The 25,324-nt window shown below is 46.5% G+C and overlaps 1 protein-coding gene across 1 annotated transcript; it reads right to left on the bottom strand.

Moving 5' to 3' along the window:
- Positions 1-9,725: 9,725 nt before the first annotated feature.
- Positions 9,726-15,978, bottom strand: LOC123127465 (isocitrate dehydrogenase [NAD] catalytic subunit 5, mitochondrial). Its single transcript, XM_044547194.1, has 8 exons — positions 15,802-15,978; positions 15,361-15,533; positions 11,519-11,839; positions 11,176-11,337; positions 10,998-11,072; positions 10,519-10,628; positions 10,370-10,442; positions 9,726-10,190 (listed from the first exon to the last, which is right to left on the bottom strand). Exons 2-8 carry the CDS (start codon positions 15,514-15,516, stop codon positions 9,999-10,001), a joined length of 1,089 nt encoding a protein of 362 aa, XP_044403129.1. The 5' UTR covers positions 15,517-15,533; positions 15,802-15,978; the 3' UTR covers positions 9,726-9,998.
- Between the last annotated feature and the right edge of the window lie 9,346 nt (positions 15,979-25,324).

Raw genomic sequence — 25,324 nt, 5'->3', positions numbered from 1 at the left:
ACTTATACTTTGATAATTTAGTGAGGGATCATCTTATAATGCTACCGTCAATCAAAGCAAGATAAGATGCATAAAAGATAAACATCACATGCAATCAATATAAGTGATATGATATGGCCATCATCATCTTGTGCTTGTGATCTCCATCTCTGAAGCACCGTCATGATCACCATCGTCACCGGCGCGACACCTTGATCTCCATCGTAGCATCGTTGTCATCTCGCCAATCTTATGCTTCTGTGACTATCGCTACCGCTTAGTGATAAAGTAAAGCATTACAGGGCGATTGCATTGCATACAATAAAGCGACAACCATATGGCTCCTGCCAGTTGCCGCTTCCAATGACCAGTCTGCTTGCAGTAGAAGCACTCAGTTTCAGGCTTAGGTCCAGATTTGGGTTTCTTCTCCTGAGCAGCAACTTGCTTGCTGTTCTTCTTGAAGTTCCCCTTCTTCTTCCCTTTGCCCTTTTTCTTGAAACTGGTGGTCTTGTTGACCATCAACACTTGATGCTCCTTCTTGATTTCTACCTCCGCAGCCTTTAGCATTGCGAAGAGCTCGGGAATCGTGGTATCCATCCCTTGCATGTTATAGTTCATCACGAAGCTTCTTGTAGCTTGGTGGCAGTGATTGAAGAACTCTGTCAATGACACTATTAACAGGAAGATTAACTCCCAGTTGAGTCAAGTGATTGTGATACCCAGACATTTTGAGTATATGTTCACTGACAGAACTATTCTCCTCCATCTTGCAGCTATAGAACTTATTGGAGACTTCATATCTCTCAATCCGGGCATTTGCTTAAAATATTAACTTCAACTCCTGGAACATCTCATATGCTCCATGACGTTCAAAATGTCGTTAAAGTCCCAATTCTAAGCCGTAAAGCATGGCACACTGAACTATCGAGTAGTCATCAGCTTTGCTCTGCCAGACGTTCATAACATCTGGTGTTGCTCCAGCAGCAGGCCTGGCACTGTAACATCCCAAATTTTCAATTTGGAATGTTATACATAGATCATCCATGCATATCATGATTTATTGCATTTCCGTTCCGTAATCCTCGAAATCCTAAGTAACTCAAGGACCCACAGAGAGAGTTGGGGATTTTCCTGTTTTCATATTTGATTTTTATCAAATAATGAAACGAGGATTTTGATTTTAATAATTTTTCTCTCCGAAATATTTCATATTAATCAAATGAGTGGAGATAATATGACTTCTCCGAAATAATTGAAATATTGGAGGAAAAATATTAAAATCATTTATTGGATTTTATTTGGTTTTATTCGGATTTTATTTGCATTAGAAAAATTGCACGTTTTCAAAATTGCATTTTAGGGCCAAGAAAATGTTCAAGTCGTCCTAAATATTTTATTTAGACGGTGAAAATTTGTTTTGGCATTTTTAGATTTTTATTTATTTTCTAGGATTTTTCTTCTGTCGGCGGAATTATTAAAAAAAATCTCACGCTCGACTGGGCCGAAGGCCCAGCCGAGCCAGGCCGGCCCGAGCCGACACCGCCTCCCGCGCGCGCGCGCTGCCGCCGACCCGGACTCCAAGTCCGAGCCGGACTCCCCGCCCCCCCCCCCTTGGAGCCCAAGTCGCCGCCACCCGCAGCCCCTCGCCCCACCGCCTGCAGCCGCCCGCGCCGCCGCCCGGAGCCGCCGCCGCCACCGCAGCCCCCGCCACCTCCCGCCGCCGCCGCCGCAGCCCCGCCACCCCATGCCGCCCCGCCGGAGCCGAGCCAAGGTAGCCGCCGCACTGCCCTGGTTTTCTAAAGAAAAACCGTTCGGGTTTTTTTAGAAACCCTAGTTTTCGGTTTTTTTTCTAAATAGATCGGTTTTTCTCCGGTTTATTTATTTAGCGAGTGTTCGCTCGTTCGTTCATTTTAACGAACGCGTTCTTCGTTTAGATCCAGATAACGAACGTTCGTTCGTTAATCTGTTCGTCGTTTTTCTTTTTCTCGGTTTTATTCCGCGATTTTTCTGATCGTGATTTCGGATCCGATCTTAATTTCTGTTTTTCTTCTCGCTCGTTTATCAGAATCAGGCGATTCAAGTGCCTGGAGTTTCGTCTCGAAACCCTCTTTCCGTTTAATCAACTCAAAAAAGTTTTTGTTACTGTAAAATTTGGCCTAGTTCCAAAGATTGTGGATGTATCAAGTATCACTCAATGTGATGCTATAATAGGAGAACTGGTACCGGGTTTGTTTCTCCCACCTACAAAAGAAAAGCTTATGGAGTAGCTTGGTGGGGATAAGTGGCACAAAAATGATGCAACTGTTAGCAATAATTTGAAAAGAGATTCACAAATTCACAAGTAAAACAAGTAGACCAATAGCAATGAGTGACACATAGAAACACACACACAGATAGATAACTGGGATTGTGCAACCAAGGAATGAGCACAAAATGTGAAATCCACAAAAAATGCTCATGTTGCACAACTCTAGAGAGACGCTACCACGATTGCTCAACAAGGGCGAGATATGAAACTTGTGCACAACCTATGAGAGACAAAAAGACTTCCTATCCCAGGTATGCTATGTATGTATGGTTCCCGGCGAACTTTCACACAATGATCGAAGATGATCAATGATGTCAATATGTTATGCAATGTGGCGTGATGCTATGGCTATTGCTTACAAGCTCTTTATTTGTCTCTTGGCTTAAAAGCTTCTCTCTCTCTCTCTCTCTCTCTCTGATATGGCCCCTATGCGCAATGCTCAAAAAAGATAGCAATTATGTATATGCAGGAACAATTTGATGACACAAGAGATGATATGATGATATATGCATGCAGTGAAAGCTATACGGAATGTGTATCACTAAAGTGCACCAGTAGCGTGGCCCAGTAATAGTCAACGACTAGTCCCGGATCATCTGGCTTTGTATGCGGAAGAGAGTGGTGGAGTTGGCTATTTTCCAGTTTTGACAGCCGAAGCCAGATGATCCGGGAGGGGTTCCGGATTGTCCGTGCAACATCCGAGAACTCATCCCGATTGTCCGGCAGGTCAAACCATGGCAAAATTGGCTCGAGGTGAACACGAAAATTTGGGGAGCAAGAAATTTTTGGCGATTTTGGGGGAGATTTCATGGTGGGGGTGATGGGATATGGTGTGGGAGCTAGATCCACCTGTAAAACTTCAAAAATGGATCAAATTCAACAAAACATCATCAAAACCAACAAATCACAAAATTTCGGTATGGCTCTTTTTGTGGGGATTTTTTTAATTAGGCAAAAACACACAAAAATTAGGCTAGAAAGTGGGGGTAGGGACTCCGAGATGTGAATCAACCTTGCTCTGATCCAAGATGATGTAGGGGAACCCTAATTGATGATCTTTTCACACTTGGAGGGGGGAAAGGGGGAGAACAAGAAGAGGAATCACTCAAACAAAAACCAAATCACACATCCACTAGAATAGCATAAATGAGATCCACAAGTATGACATGAACAATCAAGGAAAATAGCACAAAGGTAAGGTTCTTCTCAAATCCAAAGGAGATGAGGTCTTGATGGTAGTCTTCTCCAAGACATATTCACTTGGGGATCTTCTCCTAAGAGGTCTTGATCTCCAAGAGGAGGGGTAGATGAGCAAAGCTCTCTCTAGATAATCTCATATACTTTGCTTACCCTAAAACGATGGTAGGAGATGGGTATATATAGTTGTGACGCCCCAAGACCGGAGCTTCAGATGCCTTCCAGGGTTTCTGGGTTTCGTCGTGTGATTTTTTTGGTCCGTTGCATTTCATCTTTGCATCACGTGCATTGCATCATGTCATCATGCAACCCGTTTTAAAACTCACTAAATAAATTGCATGGATCTTCGGTCCATTTAAACCGAGGGAATTCACATGGTGATTTTCTCTTTATAACATATATCCTCCCAATATTAGTAGGGAGCTATAATAAATATTCCATCCTTATGGAATCAACCATAACACACGTGCAAAGTATTTTCCATGTCTATTCCTCTTCGAGTTTGACCTTCAAACCTTGCCAATATTTTTTCTCATCCCTTTTATCGAGGCTCTTCAAAAATCTCAGCCCATTTTGAGTCTTTTCGAATGGGCTTCAAAATTCAAACATGTCGAATTATATTCAACATGTGCATATCTATTTTCTCCAAAAATCCTCTTGTCATTTTATTTAAATTCCTCACATTTTTGTGAGTCCAGAAATTTTACCCTCGTGCGCTAATTCTTTTCCCTAAAACCCCTTCTTTTTCCTTTCTCTCTAATTCTTTTCGGTTAAAGAAATTAATTAGGGAGAGAGAGCCCAGCCGCCTCTAGCCACTTGGGCCTCCTAGCAGCGCCGACCTCCCAGGCCCATATGCCCTCCTAAGCCCACCATCCTAACCCTAGCTAGCCCAGCGCCGACCGCACACATCTCCCTCTCGTTCCCACGTGAGCCGCTCCTCTCTCCTCTTGTCTCCCTGCTCGCGCCGCCAGGAAGGAGTGCCCGCGCCCGATGCCTTTTGCCGATCCCATCTCATATCGATCGCTCCTCTCTCCTCTCGCTCAAGCCAACCACCCCGCGGTCCCGCGAGCTCGTCTGCCCGCACGGCCATGGCATCGCCGCCCTCGACCCGGCTCGCCCTCGGCGTCCAATTCGTCGGAGCCCTTCCTCCACCTCTTCTCCGGCCTCCCACGACAGCCATGTCGCGCCATCAAGCGCCTCACCTCCCGCAGCCGGTCCAGGACCTCCTCGTCGCCTCCTCGTCTACCCGGCGCCACGGACTCGTCAGCTCCGTCACCAGGGGAGGAGCCCCTCGACCCGTCCCCTTCGGCCCCGACTCCGGCGAGCGTCGCCCCGTCGACTCTCCTCCGTGTGACGCCTCCCCTCTGCTGCATCATTCCTCTGCCCACGACTATCCTTTGCTCTCCCGCCTTGCCTCACGCGAGCCACATGGCCGCCGGCCATGGAGGCCACCATGCTGGCCTGCAGCTTCGTGCGCGCTACCTTGCCTTGCTGCTGCTTCGTCCGACCGTGGACTACCTCCGGCGAGCTCACCCGGCCACCTTCGACCTCGGCGTGGCCCTGCCTCCACTAGCAGCCTCCTGGTGATGTCCGTTTCCATGGGTTCGGGGAGCCCCAAGTCTTGTCTGTGGCCTCGTTGGCTGTTGATGTTACGATGTTGGCTTTCTCCATCGTCTCCCTGGGTTCGTCAAGTCGTGTACCAGGAGACCAAGCCGGAAGACTCCGTGGATGTGCATCCCACTTGTGCCATTTTGGATCGTCAATAATGTTGCAGGATTCGCCAAGTACCATTACGCCCGGAGACCACGAATCTCTGAAGTTCCACTACCGTCGCTATGGATCCGACAAGTTCGCGAGTACGACCACTTCCCACGACGACCTTGTACCACTACCGTTGACGAATACATGTGCACCGCAAGCATCAAGTTCAACTACCGTCGACCGCGAAGGGTTTGGAGTCATCAAGTACCTCTCCAAAACGAACGTGAATGACTATCGTCGCAAGAACGGGACCGGAAAGTCCGAAGACCCCAAGTACCACGACACCGATGACATGAACATCTATGGAAACCCATGCAACGATAAACATGTACCACTACCGTCGCCAAGTTCGCGAGAACCTCTACCGTCGCGAGAACGCCTACTTCCTCTACGAACTTGAATCTGTCCCGCTTACACGATTCAAAGGTATAACCTCGAGACGACATCCATGAACGAATGCTTGCGATGTTTGAGATGCTCGTGTCTGCACCGTGTCCATTGTCACTCGTTTCCTTGTCGCCAACTCGTGGGACACCCGGAATCCGGGAGCGCCCCACCATCTTCTGCACGCATCCGCACACTTCTCCTTTGTATCGGTATCTCAATCGAGTTACCGAAACCAGAACGTTGTTGTGGCACCGTTTTCGTTACCGTTGCCGTGGCACCCCTTTTCCTTTCCACCACGGTGACAAATGCTTCATAATGCTCTTGTCAAGTTTTAATAAAAATTGCATAAACTTGTTCATGTCATCCGCATCATGATAACAACAATTAAAATGTTTAAATTGTTGTTGCAATAAATTACTAAGGCATATGGGGATTTACCGGATTTGTTGTTTGTTATATCTGACCCCATTTAAAATTGTTTAGATAGATAATTCCTTTATGTTTCACCTCTTGACATGCTTAACAACATTTAATATTGTTGCGTACATAACTGAGAGAGAACTAAATAAGTCATGTGGTGTTCCGCCAATATGCAACTCGTTGCATATTGAGATCCACTTAATTTGTAGTATTGTTTGTGCACTTTGCCATGCCATGCATATTTAAACCGGACATGCATCATACTTGTTTGCGCATCATGCCATGTTATGTGGTGGTTGTTTACTATGTTGTGTGCTTCTTTCCGGTGTTGCTTCTTCGGGTTGGTTCCGTTAACGTCGCGTTTGTGAGGATCCGTTCGTCTACGTCCGTTTGTCCTCTTCGTGGACTCGTTCTTCTTCCTTGTGGGATTTCAGACAAGATGATCATACCCTCGAAATCACTTCTATCTTTGCTTGCTAGATACTCGCTCTTTTGCTATGCCTATGCTGCGATACCTACCACTTGCTTATCATGCCTCCCATATTGTTGAACCAAACCTCTAACCCACCTTGTCCTAACAAACCATTGATTGGCTATGTTACTGCTTTGCTCAGCCCCTCTTATAGCGTTGCTAGTTGCAGGTGAAGATTGAAGTTTGTTCCTTGTTGGAACATGGAGATGTTGTTCCTTGTTGGAACATGTTTATTTTGTTGGGATATCACAATATCTCTTATTTAATTAATGCATCTATATACTTGGTAAAGGGTGGAAGGCTCGGCCTTATGCCTGGTGTTTTGTTCCACTCTTGCCGCCCTAGTTTCCGTCATATCGGTGTTATGTTCCCAGATTTTGCGTTCCTTACGCGATTGGGTTATAATGGGAACCCCTTGACAGTTCGCCTTGAATAAAACTCCTCCAGCTATGCCCAACCTTGGTTTTACCATTTGTCACCTAGTCTTTTCTTTCCCTTGGGTTCTGCAGACTCAAGGGTCATCACTATTTTAACCCCCCCCCCCCCCCCCCGGGGCCAGTGCTCCTCTGAGTGTTGGTCCAACCTGTCAGCCGCCGGTGGCCACCAGGGGCAACTCTGGGCTGGCCTACCGGAAGTTTGGACAATCTGAGTGCCTTGAGAACGAGATATGTGCAGCTCCTATCGGGATTTGCCAGCACATTCGGGCGGTGTTGCTGGACTTATTTTACCATTGTCGAAATGTCTTGTAACCGGGATTCTGAGTCTGATCGGGTCTTCCCGCTAGAAGGAATATCCTTCGTTGACTGTGAGAGCTTGTCATGGGCTAAGTTGGGACACCCCTGCAGGGTTTTGAACTTTCGAAAGCCGTGCCCGCGGTTATGGGCAGATGGGAATTTGTTAATGTCCGGTTGTAGAAAACCTGAAGTTGACCTTAATTAAAATGCATCAACCGCATGTGTAACCGTGATGGCCTCTTTCCCGCGGAGTCCAGAAAGTGAACACGGTGTTGGAGTTATGCTTGACGTAGGTTGTTCTAGGATCACTTCTTGATCATAGTTTCTCGACCGTGCTTTGCCTTCTCTTCTTGCTCTCTTTTGCGTATATGTTAGCCACCAAATATGCTAGTCGCTTGCTGCAGCTCCACCTCATACCCTTACTTTACCCATAAGCTTAAATAGTCTTGATCGGGAGGGTGTGAGATTGCTGAGTCCCCGTGACTCATGGATACTTCCAAAACCAGTTTGCAGGTGCCGATGTTACCGAGCAGGTGACGCAACCGAGCTCAAGGAAGATCTTGTCCTTTATATTGTTTCGTTCTAGTTGATCAGTAGTGGAGCCCAGTTGGGGTCGATCGGGGATATGTGTAGCATTTGGGGTAGTCTTCTTTTATTTTGGTTCCGTAGTCGGACCTTGATTGTATCTGGATGATGTAATGCTTTATTCATGTAATTGTGTGAAGTGGCGATTGTAAGCCAACTATGTATCCTTTTCCCCTTATGTATTACATGGGTTGTGTGAAGATTACCTCACTTGCGACATTGCTTTCAATGCGGTTATGCCTCAAAGTCGTGCTTCGACACGTGGGAGATATAGCCGCATCGAGGGTGTTACAATAGTCTAAGTGGGGGAAGGGGTACAAGGGCCTCGGCCTGAGTCGTGCACACACACAAAGGACGGATGATCCGGGTGATGGCTCGGATGATCCGGGCATCGTCCAGATGATCTGGCTGGGTCTGTTCAGCCGTGGTTGGCCCGGATGTCCAGGACCTGGTCCAGACGTCCGGCTTGGTCCGGATGATCTGGGTGGGGTCCTGGATGATCCGGCTTCGTCCGGGAGCATGTTGTTGTCTTTGGTCACATTAGCCAGGTCATCCGGGAGGAGGTACGAATCGTCCAGAGGGATGTCTGGATCATCCAGGTGAGCACTGACTTGCTCCATTTGTTCTCTGTCTTCACGTTCTTCTTCCTCCATCATTTGGCCTTGCTCCTTAGCTTCTCCATGGCTAGTTCCTTGGTAACTGAGTATGCAAAGTGTCTCCCTTTGAGGTAGTAGCCATGTCTCATGTGATTTGGAAGGAAGTTGAGCGAGGAGGGAATTCACCTCGGTTTCGATAGCTCTAGCACGAGCCCTAGTCGTCGGTCTACTTGGTGCCTTGGGTGATGATGGTGTGTCCATGGGGATGACCGAAGGATGCTCCACATCAACCATGCTCGAGGGGAAGAAGGCAAAGCTTGAAGAAAAGAAGGTGAAGATCACTACCGATGCAGAGGACGCCAAGATGTTGTCCTTTAAGGTGGAGTCTTTGGATGTCAATGCAAAAATGATCTACAAGCCGTCCGGTGCAAGATGTTGCAGCAGCAACATGAGGAGTTGGAAGCACCGAACAAGGAGAAGGAAGATACGGCGAAGATGGAGGATGCATACGCACCAGCAACGACACCTTGAGCGTCGAGGAGGGTCAGATTGCCGGTCCGTCTGGGCAAAAAACATCTCCCCTTTCTTTGCACAAACTACCGGGTAGATATTCTTTTGTCATCAGGCATGTTAAAACCTAAGCATACTTGCCTCTTTTTTTATGTGATTGGGCATGTGATCTGACACTAGTGTGATCAAGCACGCGCTATGTATCAGACTTTTATTTGAATTTCAAATTACCCTATACATTCGGACATATACATGATAGCATTGGATGACGACCTCCAACCCTATACATTCGGACATATACATGATAGCATTGGATGACGACCTCCAACATCAGTGTCCACAGACCCTATCCACAAGCGGACGCCAAAACAAATTTGCATGTTAACGTTAGAATGCCCTTAGAAGCACGTGGGCACTTCCCCGAAGATTGCATGTATGAGAAGAGGGAAGACCATTCAAGATTCCCGAAGAAGTTGCCCAATACCATAAATGTAAGTTCAAGAAAAGGCTCTTACCTCAAATCTCCGAACCCCAATAGTGTTTTATGTGTTAACGATGTAGCCCAATTAAAGCTTGTCAACAAGGATGACAAGGTGGTCAAGTACCAGTACATGGCAAGCATGCATCCTACGAGTACCAAATGTTGTGACAAGTAGGATGATAAGCATCAAGTTTTAGTTAATTTTTTAATCTAAAGTTAAGATCGCTTAAGTTATGTTAACTGACCTTGTTGAGCACAACGAGGACGGTAATACCATGACAAAAAGCAAAAGAAAGAAGATCAAAATCCAGTTCTCTAAGAACTAGAACAAACGAATTATATGCGCTGATGCTGCCAATGATTATTACAGACGATTCTTCAGCTTGACTGCAATGCTGGTAAAACTTTTCCAAGGACAAGAATGCGAGGATTATTCAGGAGCCTTAAACGGTGTCTTAACACCCAAGGAAATCGAGGTGCCTGCCACTTCACCTACTCAGGCTAAAGCTCCTGGTATGCAACAAAATTAGGTGGGAGACAAATAATCGACAGAAAGAGCAGCTGGTGCTCAGATATGATCGCAAACTGCTTTTGTGTAGTCTGATGTTGATGACTTCCCACCAAGATCAGCGGTTCTGTACTTCCCCTCGGCAATTGTCTGGAGGATGGCATTGTGGATCCGGTCTGCTTGGTCATTGAATTGCAAGTGGCGCAACATCATAACAGCACTCAACATAAGAGCAGTTGGGTTTGCAAGGTTCTGCAGGCAATCGAATATCATTCAGTCAACAAAGAGACATCATAAAGACTGTCTAGACATCACGAGAGAACTTTGGTTTCATATACACATAACGAAAAGCCAGAAAGCCATCAATTAAAACATCATGAACATGTACATACTGAGAAATCTCATATGGTAGATATTTAAGATCACTTTACCTTGCCAGAGATATCAGGTGCAGAACCATGAACAGCCTCTGCCAGACAAATGCCACCTTCACCAATGTTGCAGCTGGGGAATAAACAATAGTTAGTTGATATCGTCTAAAAAACACAGTAAATCGACTCATGAAGATAAAAATCTCTACCTGGGAGTTAAGCCCAAGCCTCCGATCAAACCAGCACATAGATCACTAATAATGTCACCATACAGATTTGGCATCACTAATACATCAAATGTACCAGGATTCTTCACGAGCTGCAAGAGGATGCAGTTCATACTCAGTGATGTCATAGAAGTAAATGGCCTACTTTCAGTACTCCCTCCTTCCATCTATATAGGGCCTAAGCCGTTTTTCGAGGCTAACTTTGACCAAATATTAGAGCAAGAATATATGACATGCAACTTACACAAAGCACACCGTTAAATTCGTGTGTGGAAGAAGCTTTCAATGATATAATTTTCACATTGTGCATGTTATGTACTATTAATCTTGTCAATAGTCAAAGGCGTTCTTAAAAAACGCATTAGGCCCTATATAGATGGAAGGAGGGTGTACATGATTATCAAGTGTGCAAACGGTAAAATTAACAAGTGTGAAGTTTCAGTGTTGACAGATCAACATACTGTCATGCAGCAATTGTCAATGATGACTTCCTCATATGTGATTTCAGGGTACTTCTCAGCTACTTCACGGCAACACTAAAATTGTACATATAAAATAACCATGAGTTAGCTCTCAAGACAAATGAAAATGGGGAACAGATAGCATCAACAAGAAGGAACAGGGGTGTAGCCATCAAACCTTGAGGAAAAGTCCGTCTGTTTTCCTCATGATATTAGCTTTATGTATCGCAGAGACCCTCTCCCTGCCATTGGCTTTGGCATAATGGAAAGCATACTCTGCCACTCTCAAACTTGCTTGGCGGGTAATAATTTTCAAACTTTCCACAACACCCCTCACAACCTGAAGAAAAAGAACTGTGCCATGACTAACAAGAACAAGAACAACAACCACCAAGCCTTTAGTCTCCCAAACAAGTTGGGGTAGGCTAGAGCTGAAACCCATAAGATCTCAAAACCAGCTCAGCTCATGACTAACAAGAACAATGGAAAGAAAACTATCTTTAGGAAAGAATACACAATACCTGATGCTCAAGGCCACTATACTCTCCTTCAGTATTTTCACGGATTGTCACAAGGTTCACATCATCATATCTAGTCTTGTAGCCTGGGAGGCTGTTGCAAGGCCTGACATTGGCGTAGAGTCCGAGTTCTTTCCTTAATGTAAGATTCAAAGAACGGTGGCCTTTTCCAATAGGTGTAGCCATAGGACCTTTCAAGCCAACTTTGTTTCTACGCACCGACTCCAGGCTCTCCCATGTCAAAAAGCTCTCTGTTCTGGGATCAACTTCCGTACCAACATAATGTTCTTCCCATTCTATAGGTACACCTGCAACATTGAATACCTGAAACAGTAAAAGAAAAGATTAGAAGTACGGAAGTAGAACAAGCTACCTTCAAAGAAATCATGCTTGAATGAGTTTTGTGCGTGAATTTAATCACTCATCTTAGTAGCAGTATTCTTGCGAAACTCAGTTGCAAAAGTACAGTTTACAGGTAAAGCAATTAGCTTCAGATAGCTGGAACCATGTATCGAAGTTCAAGATGAGAGAGACGATCATGTCACTGCAATTTAAAAACAGATGGGCAGCCTGGCGCAAAAGACAGGCGGGGCAGCTCAGGCTTTGACTTCACCAGTCCAACAAGCCTGGCCTGACCCGACAACTCTGATAGCAACTAATCCAGCAGGCAGCCACCATCTAAAATCAACCAGCAAATAAGGCCTTGATAGGAAATAAGGTTCTAGCGGATCTTTGTAAAAAATCTAAAACTATATAAATGCAGTACAGATACGGTTCCTTCAAAAAGTTTCTAGTTGATCCAATCCCCAAGATATCAGTCACTTGTTCCTTTTCTGCATGACATCTTTGTCAATTGCATATTACAGAAAAAATAATTGTTATGTTCTTGTCCACGATGATTTTTAAGCATCTAAGGACATACCACCTCTCACCTATTGGCTTTGAACCTTTGATCATCCTGGGTTCAGTATACAGATACAACAGAATGAATGTCATTGTAGACATGGAGTAGATATCCACACTTTATGAATGAACAATGTATACGAGTTATTTCAGATCAAAATTGGCAAAGATGCATATTCTGAACTTTCTAGAATGACAGGAGCATCCAAGGTAATTATTCAGAAATATTACTGAAATCCCAATAGCCATTCTGTTGCAAAAAAAGAAGCCAAAAATCAAAACAATAGCATAACCAAGTTACACAAATGACACAAAGTTCCAAAGTGAAACAGGGTTTTCACAGAAATACAAGCAAATTCAACTGTGCCCCAAATTCTGAACAGCCAGAAGTCCGGCTTTCTGCAAAAGAATAAGGGCCTCTTTGATTCTCAGGATTCTCAAAACGCAGGAATAGGAAAAATGTAGGAATACAGTGTCATGTCCTCTTGTATCCTATGGGATTTGGAGAAGTGTTTGATAGCACAAGAAAAGCAAAGGAATTCTACAAAGAAGTTGAAGTGGATGAAAAGTTTCCTCCAAAATGTAGTATAAATGAATCCTATGGAAAAATCCTAAGGATTTCAATCCTACAAATCAAACGACCATCACAGGAAAAAAATCCTAAGGATCCAAATCCTGTAAAAATCCTATGCATTTCCTTTGTATCAAAGGAGCCCTAAATCATCTTTACTATTGAAGGGTAGTCTGCCATCGTCGTCGTCATGGTTAGACCCCCCATCCCCTCGTATGTGCTCCCCTCCCACCAATTTCTCCATACCACCGCCTCCCCCAGTCCTTGAGAGCGGTTTGTGCTCTCTTGCTCCTTTCCTCTCCGTACGTTTCCTCTGTCCCATGATTCACAACGTGAAAATACCGAGCAATTTGATAAAATGACACACTTTTCCTTGTACTTTGATCCAATGGCACGCCTTTCTTTTTATTAGATTAAATAGCACACTTTTCATTCATAGCTGGATAAAATGGCACAAACTGAGTTTTTCCTCCTTTTCCAAGTCTGAGCCCACACGTCATAATAGTTTGGACGAATTTGCCCTTCTGTCTGGTCAACCGGTTCGATTGAAACAGAGGAAAGGAGACTATGCCAAAAAAGATCAGAGGAGACGAATGACCCAGAGGAACGATCAAAACAGAGACGAACGATCCCGAGGAGACTCACAGGTTTCCTCCCATCCCGTCTCTCCCTTCATCTCTCTCTCTCTCTCTCTATTATATATCTTTCTCTCTCCTTCTAATTCGATTCAATAAGCATGTAAATTAAAGCTAAATTTCTTCAGGACCGGGCATCAATACAAGCTGAATTTCTTCACAGGAAAAAGCATCTGTAGCTTTTGGACAGCTGAACGGGCAATCAAAATTAAAAGCTAAATTCAGGCCAGCGGCATGAGTTTCATCAGGTAGACTGCTAAAGCTAGCACTACAGCGGCGAGCAGCTACAGCCAACTACAACAGCAAGCAGCTACGAACACGTGCTACAGTCAGGACTCGAACATGTCCAGCAAGGGACCTGGACTACGACGCGCTGCAGGGAACTTGAAGTGGCGGCACCCTTCTTCTCCTGCATGGGTGAGGGAGCGGCCGGAGCGTGGTGGACGGCGGCGCCCTTCTTCTCCGACACGCCAAGGGAGCGGTCGGAGTGCGGCGGACAGCAGAGCGTCCTCCACAGGAACGGGCGCGGCGCGGTGAGGTGGTGGTGCCGGGGAGTAGCGGCGAGGATTCATAGTTGTGGGGAAGAAGCACACCGAACCAGTAGCGGCGAGGATTCATAGCTGTGCTTGGCTCCGAACCAGTTGACCAAGAAGAAAGGGCAAAATAGTCCAAAATAGTATGACTTGTGTGCCCAGACTTGAAAAAGGAAAAAAGACTCAGTTTGTGTCATTTTATCCAGCTATGAATCAAAAGTTTGCTGTTTAATCCAATAAAAAGAAAGATGTGTCATTGGATCAAAGTACGAGGAAAAGTGTGCCATTTTATCAAGTCTCACTTCAAGTCACCCCTCTGCCACCCCATCCAATCTCACTTCTACCTTAACCCGTCATGGACTCCTTGCACCGTGACTTTGACGCTGCCCCCCCCCCCTTCCCCCTACCATCCATGATGTGCATCCCCTAGCCTCACCCTGCACCTGCAGTCCCTCCCCGCCCAATCCAATCGTTGTTGCACCGCCAAAAAAAAATAGTACAGATGAAACAGCAAAAAAATAATGCTGTTGGGGAGCCTCAAACCACACACCTGCGTCTACACCCAGCTTAATCAAACCAGCAAGCAACCAGCTCACTCATGTTCTGAATTGGAAAGTATTTACAAGTACAAGCCAGTGTTTCCATGGTCCGTGCGCACTTACAGGTGCAGTGTTGCGTGCTTGCTTGAGTTTTTCTTTGAACTGTTGCAAGTCCATTGATTGTTGTATACAAATCCAACACAACTCCAATTATTTTTAGTCCCGTGCGCGGGCTAGTTACTACTCCCTCTGTTTCTAAATGTATGACGTTTTGGCAGTTAAAATTGAACTGCCAAAACGTCTTATATTTAGGAACAGAGAGTGTATTAATTATGCTGGGTGTGAGGATAAAACTCACACCTGTTAATATCGTATCAAACATAAGGAAAATCTTCTACCTTTCTTGCTAAACTTATAATTGCATGGGGCCAGGGAAATTGCAAGAGATGTCACTAGCCATCCAGGGAGGCCAACCACTAAAAAGTTCTATAGAGCTCAGCATTAACGATATGCCCTTGTTGGCGTAGCTTCAAACCTTGATCAAATAAAGTATAAAGACATTTCTACATCATAAGGAAACAGAAAAGCAGACCAAGTTGTGGTAAGAACTCATACATGAGTCTATCACACAAATACGACACCCAAGAGAAACAAAATCCTCTACCTGCTTGACCGACTCGGCGATCTCAGGCCCGATGCCATCACCGGGAAACAGGGTTGCGCGGATAGTCTCCCCAGCCTCCGTGGAAAACGATGCCCCAACATGCCGGCCCGTCGTCCGCGGTAGGACAATCCCCTGAAGCAGCCTTCGGAGTGCCATGTCTCCTCTCCACCACTCTGAAAGGCAAAAACAACAATCAAACCTATACTCCAGATGACTCCAGATATCTACGCAGGCGAGTCGATTCGACCAAGCAGGCATGCATTAATTTCCAAAGACTAGGCAGAATAAGCGCGCATGCATCGCGAATCGATGGATCGACCAACAGAGCACGGAACGCCACGCCCGATGGTCTCCGATCGAATCGGGGATAATTCAGGAACCGCGAAATCGAGAGGAGCGAGATCGGATCGGGTAGAGGGAAAGCGACGGTGAGGAATGTACCGGAAGAAGGAGATTCGCGGGTAGTGTCAACGGCGGCGGCGGCGGGCGGCGGATGGGCTCCGCGGTGAGAGGGGGGAGGGGGCGGGGAGCGGTGGACGAAAGATGGGGATGGGAAAGGGAGAAAAAAGGGTGGCAATTTGCACAGACTCTTGGCCTCCACCCAGGGCCAGGTCTGCGGTTCCTCCTCTTCCTATTTGGCCATCCATCTGGATCTGACGGTCTGCGTTTCCTCGGCCAATATTTGCTTCTTTTTTTTTCCTCTAATATTTGTGTTGTTGGGTACCCAAGGGCACACGCTGACAGCTGCACGTGAGACTGAACGTGGGAGTCCGACCACAGCCCACTTAGGCCTTGTATAATGGGAGGTGCTTAGGGAAGGTGCTTATAAAAATAAACCAGATTTTCCTTAAGCACTGGTGCTTATTTGTACAGGGTAGACGCTTAACTAAGCGTCACTCCTGTAGAAATAGGCACCGGTGCTTCAGAAAATCTCGATTTATTTTCCTAAGCACCCCTCTAAGCATCTCTCATTGTACAAGGTCTTAGTCCCGCCAAGGTTTGGCGGGTGTTAACTAACAACCCACTGAAAAATAGGTTTTGCTCAAAAAAAAACTAAAAAATAGGTGGCTTAGCTCGGCATAAGTGAGATTCCACGGAACAAATGTATAACTGATTCCTTTCCACAAACTTAGATAGCGGTTGTTGAGGAGGTAGCTCTCCTGGTCCAAGATCCTAGGCAAGCGGACGGGATTGAGCTCTAGCTTAGCAAGTCGTTGCGACAGCACTCGAGGTGGTCCAGGAGGAGGCGCACCGCCGTCATGGCGTACGCCAAGTGTTCATCAACGTCGGCTGTTGGGGTAGGCCGCCGGGTGACCACCACGTCCAACAACTGGTCGGGTAAGAGAGCAGCGGAGTCCGAGGGTGTTGTTGCGGATGACAAGGCGAGGAAGCGTTGGAGGTCCGTGCGCACGTCATTGAGTTTCCGGACGGCAATGTCCGGCCCCATCCCCGGGAGCAGCGTCAGCATCTCCAGCAGGCGGCTGCGCGCTTCGCGAGAGGCGTCGGTGTCACTCTCCATCGAGAGGAGCCTGGCCATAAGCACGTAGATGCTGGTCTCCAGCACGAGGGAGAAGATAGGCGGTCGGAGGAGCAGTGTTCGCCGACTGCTAGGTCGGAAGGGCGGCGACTCAACTCGAACCGTACACGAGAGCTCAGCGCGAAGGGGAAGCCGGAGGAGACTGGGTTAGTGGTGTGGTGGGTTCCCAGCGGGCTAAATGGGACAGCCCACTTATTTTTTTTCTATTGTCCAACGGGTGCCCACTGAGATGATTAAGTGGGATGGGCTTAATTAGTCCCACTTATGCCCACTTCCACCTGCAACCTGAGTGACACGGTAGACACGAGGAAAAAAGTACTCATCGTGTTGTAAACATTCGTGGAACTAAAAAACTAAAAAATATTTTTTTGGTAAACTTTGATAAATGTTTTGCATGCTTGCAAAAATTCAGCACGAAATGACATTCGTGAAAGTCATGGCAAAAAACCAAAATCGATGCTCTAAAGATGCTAGTTTTAAAACATTTTGGAGTTCTGTTTTTTTTTACCACGACTTCCACGAATGTCATTTCATGCTGAAATTTGGTATGCCTACAAAAAAAATGTTAAAGTATATACCACAAAAAAATTCAAAACTTTTTTAATTTTTTTTTACTATTTTTCGGTTTTACTGTTCATCTGGGTGCATTTGAGCTCGAGATCAGAATAAGGTTTTTGGTTAACTATGGTGATTACTCACGCCCACTACGAGAAGTAACCGGCCTCTTAACTCTACGTGTTAGCCTTAAATAATGATCGAGTCGCTTCAGTTATTTTTTCTGTGATGCGAAGCATCCCACGATCATCCCCATGGACGCACCTACACCTCCAACAACACCACTTGAACCAATGATAAGAACCCGAGCGAAGGCTATCGAAGATAAGGTGAACTCACTCCTCTCCCAGCTACCACTTTCTATGCATGAGACTTGACTACTACCTCAAGCGGAAACCCTATGTGTGATCATGTGCTTGAAGGAAAGCCACGGATCAACTACACTCAACGGACAAGACGGTGAGGACGCCAAGCTCAATGGACAAGAAGAAGGACTGCTCGAAACTCCTAGGCTCCGGACGATCGGCGAGCTACAGACGCCCAACGACCTCCAGGCACCGGACGACCGGCACACCCACACCCGAGCCGAATCTACGGATTTCCGAAGCCCTCCGGACGAGCGACGCCCCGGACGTCCGACCGAAGCCCACCCGAGCCGAATCTACGGACGTCTGACGAGCACCGGGCGTCCGGACCCTCACGAGCCTCCGGACAACCGGTAACTCCCGGACGTCCGATGCCTGTGTGTTGTTTGCGTGTTGGGCCGCAGCCCATGTACCCCTTCGACCTTTAAGACTATATATAGACCTTCTCCTCCTCTTTTCGAGGGTTAGCAAAGGATTAGCTCATATTTCGTGTGAGAGCTTTGCTCATCCACTTGGTTACCTTCTCCTTGGAGATAGCGCCTCCTCGGAGAAGATCCCCCAAGCGGATTCAAGACCCCTTTACGGGAAGAACCTCAAGACCTCATCACGGAGAAGATAGTGCTACTTGTATCGTCCTTAGTTGACCGTGGATCGTGTGATCTCTTATGTACTCGAGGATCTAGCATATGTGTGACTATTTCTTGTTGGTTTAGTGATTCTCTCGTGTTTCCCCTTGTGTTTCCCCTCGTGTTCTTCGTGTTCATCGCGGGATCCGCTCCCTTTCGTGAAAGATTGGCCCCTATGGTTCCTACCCTACATCATCTTGGTATCTAGAGCCACGTTGATCACGATTCGGAGCCTCCCCGTTGTGTTTCTAGCCTTGTTTTTGTTGATTTTGTTCCTAATTCGAAAATCCCCACAAAATAGCCCCAAATTTTTTTTGTGATTTGTTGGTGTGATGAAATTTTGTTGGATTTGATCCGTGGATTTGCTTTGCCTTGAGTGGATCTAGTTTTTCCCCTTCGTCTCCACCTTTTCTATCCATGAAATCACCCGGATTCGACGAATTTCGTCCTCCCCATCACGAACCCTAGTTGTTCTTCCCATGCCCGATTTTCGCCCAGGCATCGGACGTCCGACCGCCTCCGGACGTCCGACGACCGGACAACCGTAAACCCCCGGACATCCCGCGTTCCCTAACGAAACTAAATTTTTTTCAGTTTGGTCTCCACCACCGCCACACCTCCGCATACGCACTCCCACCACCTCTACACCATCACCACTTCCACATAGCACCACCATTGCTTATCCGTTTCGCCCTTCGTATTGTCTTCCAACATCGTGCTTTAAGAATTTGAGTTGCGGCTCTGTGTCCTATTGTGTTTCGGCTATTTAGGTACGGCTCGACATCAACATCACCGCCGATCATCTTCGCCACGGACGCGTCATCGACAACAACTGCTACACCATTTTGACACCATACCGTAAGCGAGAACCATAACATCATCTTGGATGATGCGGAGCATCTTATGGACATCACCATGTCAAGAGTCCGTTTGGCGAGTGACACGTGCGACATCTACTTCACATACCCAAAGGTGAATCATCTCCTTTACACGTGCTCACTTGACCCCTTCGAGGATGGTATACTACTTGACACCCCTCTCATGTGCATGCATAGGTATTGTCAGAACACTACGGACGACGAGGAGGAGTGCAAGCGCCAAGGGACAACTACACCATCCGCGAGGTAAGTATGCAAGCGACGACGGAAGAAGACGGAGACATCTCCCAGGACCCAGACATCCGGCCCTGGCTCGGACATCCGGCCCCTAAAGATGTCAACAGCAGCAGCAGCCCTGCAGCCGAAGTGCTACAGGCCCCGAACATCCGGCGTCAGCCCCGGACATCCGACGCCTCGCCAACACCCGGACATCCGGCCTCGCCCCGGAAATCCGGACAAGCCATTCCAGAGAGCATCGTGACCAGCTCCGTCAGCCCGGACATCCGGCCTGCCAGCCCGGACATCCGGCTCCCCGTGAAGCCCCGGACATCCGACCCGACGCCCGGACATCCGGCCCTCCCTGCCTGCGTGCAGTGCTTCTAGGCCGAGGCCCATGTACCCCTTCGCCCCTTAGACTATATATACTTACCCTCCACCTACGTTTTAGGGTCAACATTGGTTTAGCTCATTTTAGAGATAGAGCATTGCTCATCCACATCGGATCTACTCCGCGAGAGAGACCACGGCCTCTACGGAGAAGATCCCTTTGGATTCAAGACCTCCTTTTGGAGAAGAACTTCAAGACCTCCTCACGGAGAAGACCGGTTACCGTGTATCGTCCCTAGTTGATTGTGGATCGTGTATCTTACTTTATGTACTCAAGGATCTAGCACATGTGTGATCATTCTTGTTGGTTTTAGTGTTTCCCTCGTGATTCCCCTCATGATTCCCCTCGTGTTCCTCGTGTTCTTCGCGGGATCCGCTCCTTTCGTGAAAGATCGGGCGATTAGGGTTCCACCCTACATCATCTTGGTACCAGAGCCACGTTGATCACGATTTCGGAGCCTCCCCCATTGTTTTCTAGCCTTCTTTTGTTTGATTTCGTCCTAAATTCGAAAATCCCCACCAAAAATAGCCCCAATTTTTTTTGTGATTTGTTGGTTTGATGAAGTTTTGTTGATTTTGATCCATGGATTTGTTTGGTTTCGACTGGATCTAGCATATCCCCAATTTTTCCCCACTTTCCATCAACGAAATCCCATCAATTTTGCCCCCAAATTCATATATTTCCGCCCCCAAATCGAGTTTTGATGTCCCAAACGAGATCTGGAATCGTCGGACCGGACATCCGTGCCTCAGGTCGAACATCCGGGCCCCAAGCCGGACATCCGGCTCCTGGAGCATAAAACCCGCACGGTTCTGGACATCAGCCCCCGGATATCCGGCCCCCACCCCCGGATGCCCGGCCCCTGACATCTTAGCCACCCCCGTTTCACCGTTTTATCCATAACTAATTCATCCGGAGTCCGTTTTTGACGTTCTTTAGCTCGTTGAAAAGCTCTTGACATCCCCCTTCCCACAAAAATACTATCAAAACCATTTGAATCCATAAATTTTTTGAAACTTTGGCATCTTTGCTTAGGGCTTCCACCACAACCTCCGCATAACCACCACCGACTTCCACAACCTAACCAATTTTGTTCCCCATCGCATTAGTGGTTGCTTGAGGAGTGATTTGAGTCTCCTAAGGTGTCTAGGCTACTTAGGGACGATTGCTTCTTCATCAACCACCACCACCACTACCGCATAGGCTTACCAACCATACACTTCTTCCATACCGACTTAACCCAATTTTGTTAGTGTTGTGAGTTGTGTCTCCTAAGGTGTTTCGGCTACTTAGGGACCGTGCTTTCAACTCCGACACCGTGTATAGTACACCACCTTACCCTCCACTTCCGCATTGCCTACTCATATAACCCATCATCGCACTTCCACAAAACCACCACAGCATTCCCGCTACCACCATTTGACGTTTGAGATTTTGAGTTCGCGGTTTTTCCGTTTCCTAATGTGTTTCAGCTACTTAGGGACGAGTCTCCATCATCTTGGTATCTCCATCAAGATCACCGCCACTCATCATCGCCAAGGACGGTAACCTCCATATCATCTTGGTATCGTGGTATCCCTCCATTGTATATTCCCTTGCAATTGCATTGATAACCCCTAGCCCATTTTGCGTCACTTGCCTATCGAGACTAGCAATTTGAGTATTGCTGGCAACGTTACTTGTGCACATTAGTGATCTACACCATACATTGCATACATACCATATCATATCGGTATCATATCATCCCTTGTGCCTCAAGTTTGTTCCCGCATATACACAATCGCTATCTTGGTTTGTGCATTTCGCAAAGTGGCCATAGACAAAAAAAAGAATAAAGCTTTTAAGCAAAAGAGAAAGAGCAAAGAAGCTTGTAAGCAAGTGCCATAGCATCATACCACATTGCATATAAGATTGTCATATCCGATCATCTTGGATCATACCACCGGAACATCATACATATATAGCATACTTGGGATAGAAAGTCGATACATTTTGCATCTTATAGGTTGTGCACAAGTGTCGTATCCGCCTATAGAGCAATCGTGCTAGCGTCTCTCTTGAGTTGTGCAACACGAGTGTTTTCCGTGGATTCCACATTTTATGCTCATTCCTTGGTTGCATGACCCCATTTATCTATCCGTGTGTGTGTTTCCGTGTGCCATTCATTGCTATTGGTCTACTTGTCACACTTGCGAATTTGTGAATATCTTTCAACATTATTGGCTCTTGCTAACATTTTACATTAAATTTTTGTGCCACTATCCTCACCGAGCTCCACCATAAGCCTTATTTGTGTAGGTGTGAGAAACCGACAAGAATTGGTACCAATTGTGCTATTTCCTTGTCCACATTGGAGTGATCATTGATCCACCTTCAACTTCGGTCAAGGTACATTTGGTATTCGTTCTTCTCTTTCTCCCACTCATATTTGCTCGAGTCTTGTGATGGATAGGCAAGGCATTTCATCTTCGGTCTACAACAACAATGACGAGTTCGATGCCACGAACAACTCCAACGACGCCAAGATGCAAGCTCAAATGGAGGAGATCAAAGCCCTCATCATGTCCTACAAGCGATCTTCCTCATCTTCGAGAAGACGCTCAAGAGCACATGTCTCCGAGCTACCATCTCCGGCAAGGTCACATCGGCATCGACACCATCACCACCATGAACGTGAAGGTCAAGAGCTCAACACCAACAACCGCTTAATGACTTCACCATCTCCCTTGGCATCTTCGCCAAGCGACTTCAAGGCATGTTTGCCTTCGGATATACGACATCTCCGCCAACAAGCACCTCAAGACTACGCTCAAGAGAAGCTCCGCAAGCTCAAGTCCGTGACTTCCACTAGCTACTACGACCTCGACACCGACCATGAGATTCCTTTCTATGGGACTCTAGAACCCGAGGAGTATCTCGAGTGGGAGCGTTTGATGGACGACTACCTCAAGCTACATCAAGTTCCTCCTGAAGATCAAGTGAAGTGCGCCACAAGGAACTTCCGCGACTACGCGTCCACATGGTGGCTTCACGCACCTTCGGAGACCTACGACATGAGTTGGCCCAAGACGAAGAGAGCTTTGCGGCGAGAGTTTGTGCCTCCAACCTACACGGAACAACTTCAACGCCAATTGGAGAACACCATCCAAGGATCCAAGTCCATCGACGAGTACTTCAAGGAGATGAAGATTGCCTTGCGACGAGCCGGCGTGGATGACCCCATTTCGATGAAGTTCCACTTCATGATGGTATTGCACAACGACATCCCCAAGATGATCTTCCTCGAGAACTACAAGTCCCTCGACGACAACTACATTGGTGCTCTCAAGGCAGAACAAGAACTCATGAAGGCCAAAGCTTCTCCACCCCAAGCTCACTTCGCGACGACCAAGCTCCATGAAGACGAGCATGAGGATAGTACCACCAAGATGTCCAAGCCCGACGAGCTCCAAGACGATGCTCCCAAGTTCGACTTCACCGCCATCCCTCTTTGTGGCATTGATGATGCCGAGTCCTCCATGACTCTTTTTCAAGACGGTGCAGCGATGAGTACGACTACTGAGACCCTCAAGGACCAAGCTTTGGAGGCGAGCGATAAGGTGGCGAGCAAGGATGATGTTTCCATCTTAGGAGGCGAGAGTGATGATGTGCCATCTTCGGCCTTCATCCACGGTGACAACAACGAGATGGTTGAGCATGGGATTTTCCCTTCGACCACGGCGACATATGATGACTTGAGTGACTTGTGCCACCATATTGAGAGTGAGAGTGACTTCACCACTAGCCCCATATATGTGTTGCCACAATTCCCATGTGAGGAGAGCCACAACCCCCATCATTTGAGTGAGATGAGTGACTCCACCATATGTGAGATTGAGTGCACCTACCTTGAGGGAGTGAGTGAACCACCACGTAGAGAGAGTGAGATAGTTGATAGGTCATGTGAGGCCACTTTCAACACTAACGAATTGACCTCTACCTCTATTATGTCTTCTCATTTGGTTCTAGGTCCCATCTATGATGACGCGCCGATTCGTGATGACTTCGTCCTCCCTTTGGACAAGACGATGGCCATGGTGGAATATGATGCACCCCCCACATGGTTCCATCAAGATGATGATATTGACCACCATTTGGTCATTCCCACCTCACCTACACCACTTGAGTGGAATGAAAACGGTAACATAGGTGACGGTGATGCTCTAGTCCCACTAGTGGACATTCTTGACATTGCTTGCTTGCATGATGTTGATCAACCTATTTCCATGCTTCATGCTAGTGTGACTTCCCCATGCGATGATTTACCCATTTATGATGAGTATGATGATTGCCATGTGGAGTCTATTAGTTGTGATGCCATGTTACATAGGATTTCTTATGATCATTCTTTAGGTCACATCATGTTTGACAATCCGCTTGACTTGTCATATGCTATGCATGAGATCCATCATATGTCATATTTGCAATCTCATCGTAGTGACTATGCATTGGCCATTAAAATGAACCCAATTTGCACATATGGCATAAATGACAAGCCCATGGTTATTGGCATTTGTTTTTCTTGTAATGATATTGATATGCTCACTTTGCATCATTTATCTCATATGCCATGCCATGACCACCTAGCTTCGGATATGCATTGTTTTGGATGTTGTCCATTTTCTCCATGTGATGTTTACAATATTGCTCATGAGGAGACCCCCATAGTTTCCTCATACATTTTAGGAGATTTTGATTCATCCCATTCATTGCATGATCCCAATACTTGTGTGCACCATATGCTTCCCATGAATAAACATGCTATTGATGTGCCATATACTTGCATTCTCAATTTGTGTCCCCATCGTGTTATACACAATAACTATTCTTTCATGATGGATGACATGTTCTTATACCATGCATCAAATTTCTTTGAGCGACACTTATCTTCTGCTAACTTTCACATACACATACACATCATGATGGATGATGTGTACATTTACCACACACACAATTTCTTTCGTTTGTGTCTCTTTTGTGTAGGTACCCATGAATTCTTGTCAACCTCACAATACCACGAGTTGACAAAACAAGCTCTAGAGAGCAACGATGACTTGGGATCCCATGGAATGTCTTTCCCACCGCTCTCTTCACGCAAAGACTTCGTGAATTTCTTCTACATGACCCTCACTTGGCTATGGGTTATTGTCCATTATATATCCTTTGCCCATCTTGCCATGTTCATTTGCATGATATGTTCATTAATATTCCTTTGCCATGCATTCGTGACCCATGCTTTGCATTACACATGATGATTGATTCTCATACTAGTATGTGTATTTGCAAGCTTGGTGGAGATATTGCTTGTTATTGCCATGTTTGCTTTGTGCCCCATGCCTATGATTATACTATGATCT

The sequence above is a fragment of the Triticum aestivum genome, chromosome 6A, assembly GCF_018294505.1.
Source record: "Triticum aestivum cultivar Chinese Spring chromosome 6A, IWGSC CS RefSeq v2.1, whole genome shotgun sequence".
NCBI classification, from domain to species: Eukaryota; Viridiplantae; Streptophyta; class Magnoliopsida; order Poales; family Poaceae; genus Triticum; species Triticum aestivum.
The sequence above is the reverse complement of the archived record's forward strand: the minus strand, read 5'-3'. Positions and strand labels throughout refer to the sequence as shown.

Excerpts from the sequence above, each read along its gene's own strand:
- LOC123127465 (XM_044547194.1), bottom strand. The coding sequence starts at position 15,516 with ATGGCACTCCGAAGGCTGCTTCAGGGGATTGTCCTACCGCGGACGACG. Across the intron at positions 11,073-11,175 it reads CAGACGGACTTTTCCTCAAG|TGTTGCCGTGAAGTAGCTGA; the intron begins GTTTGATGGCTA and ends GTACAATTTTAG. Across the intron at positions 10,191-10,369 it reads CACCTGATATCTCTGGCAAG|AACCTTGCAAACCCAACTGC; the intron begins GTAAAGTGATCT and ends GATTGCCTGCAG.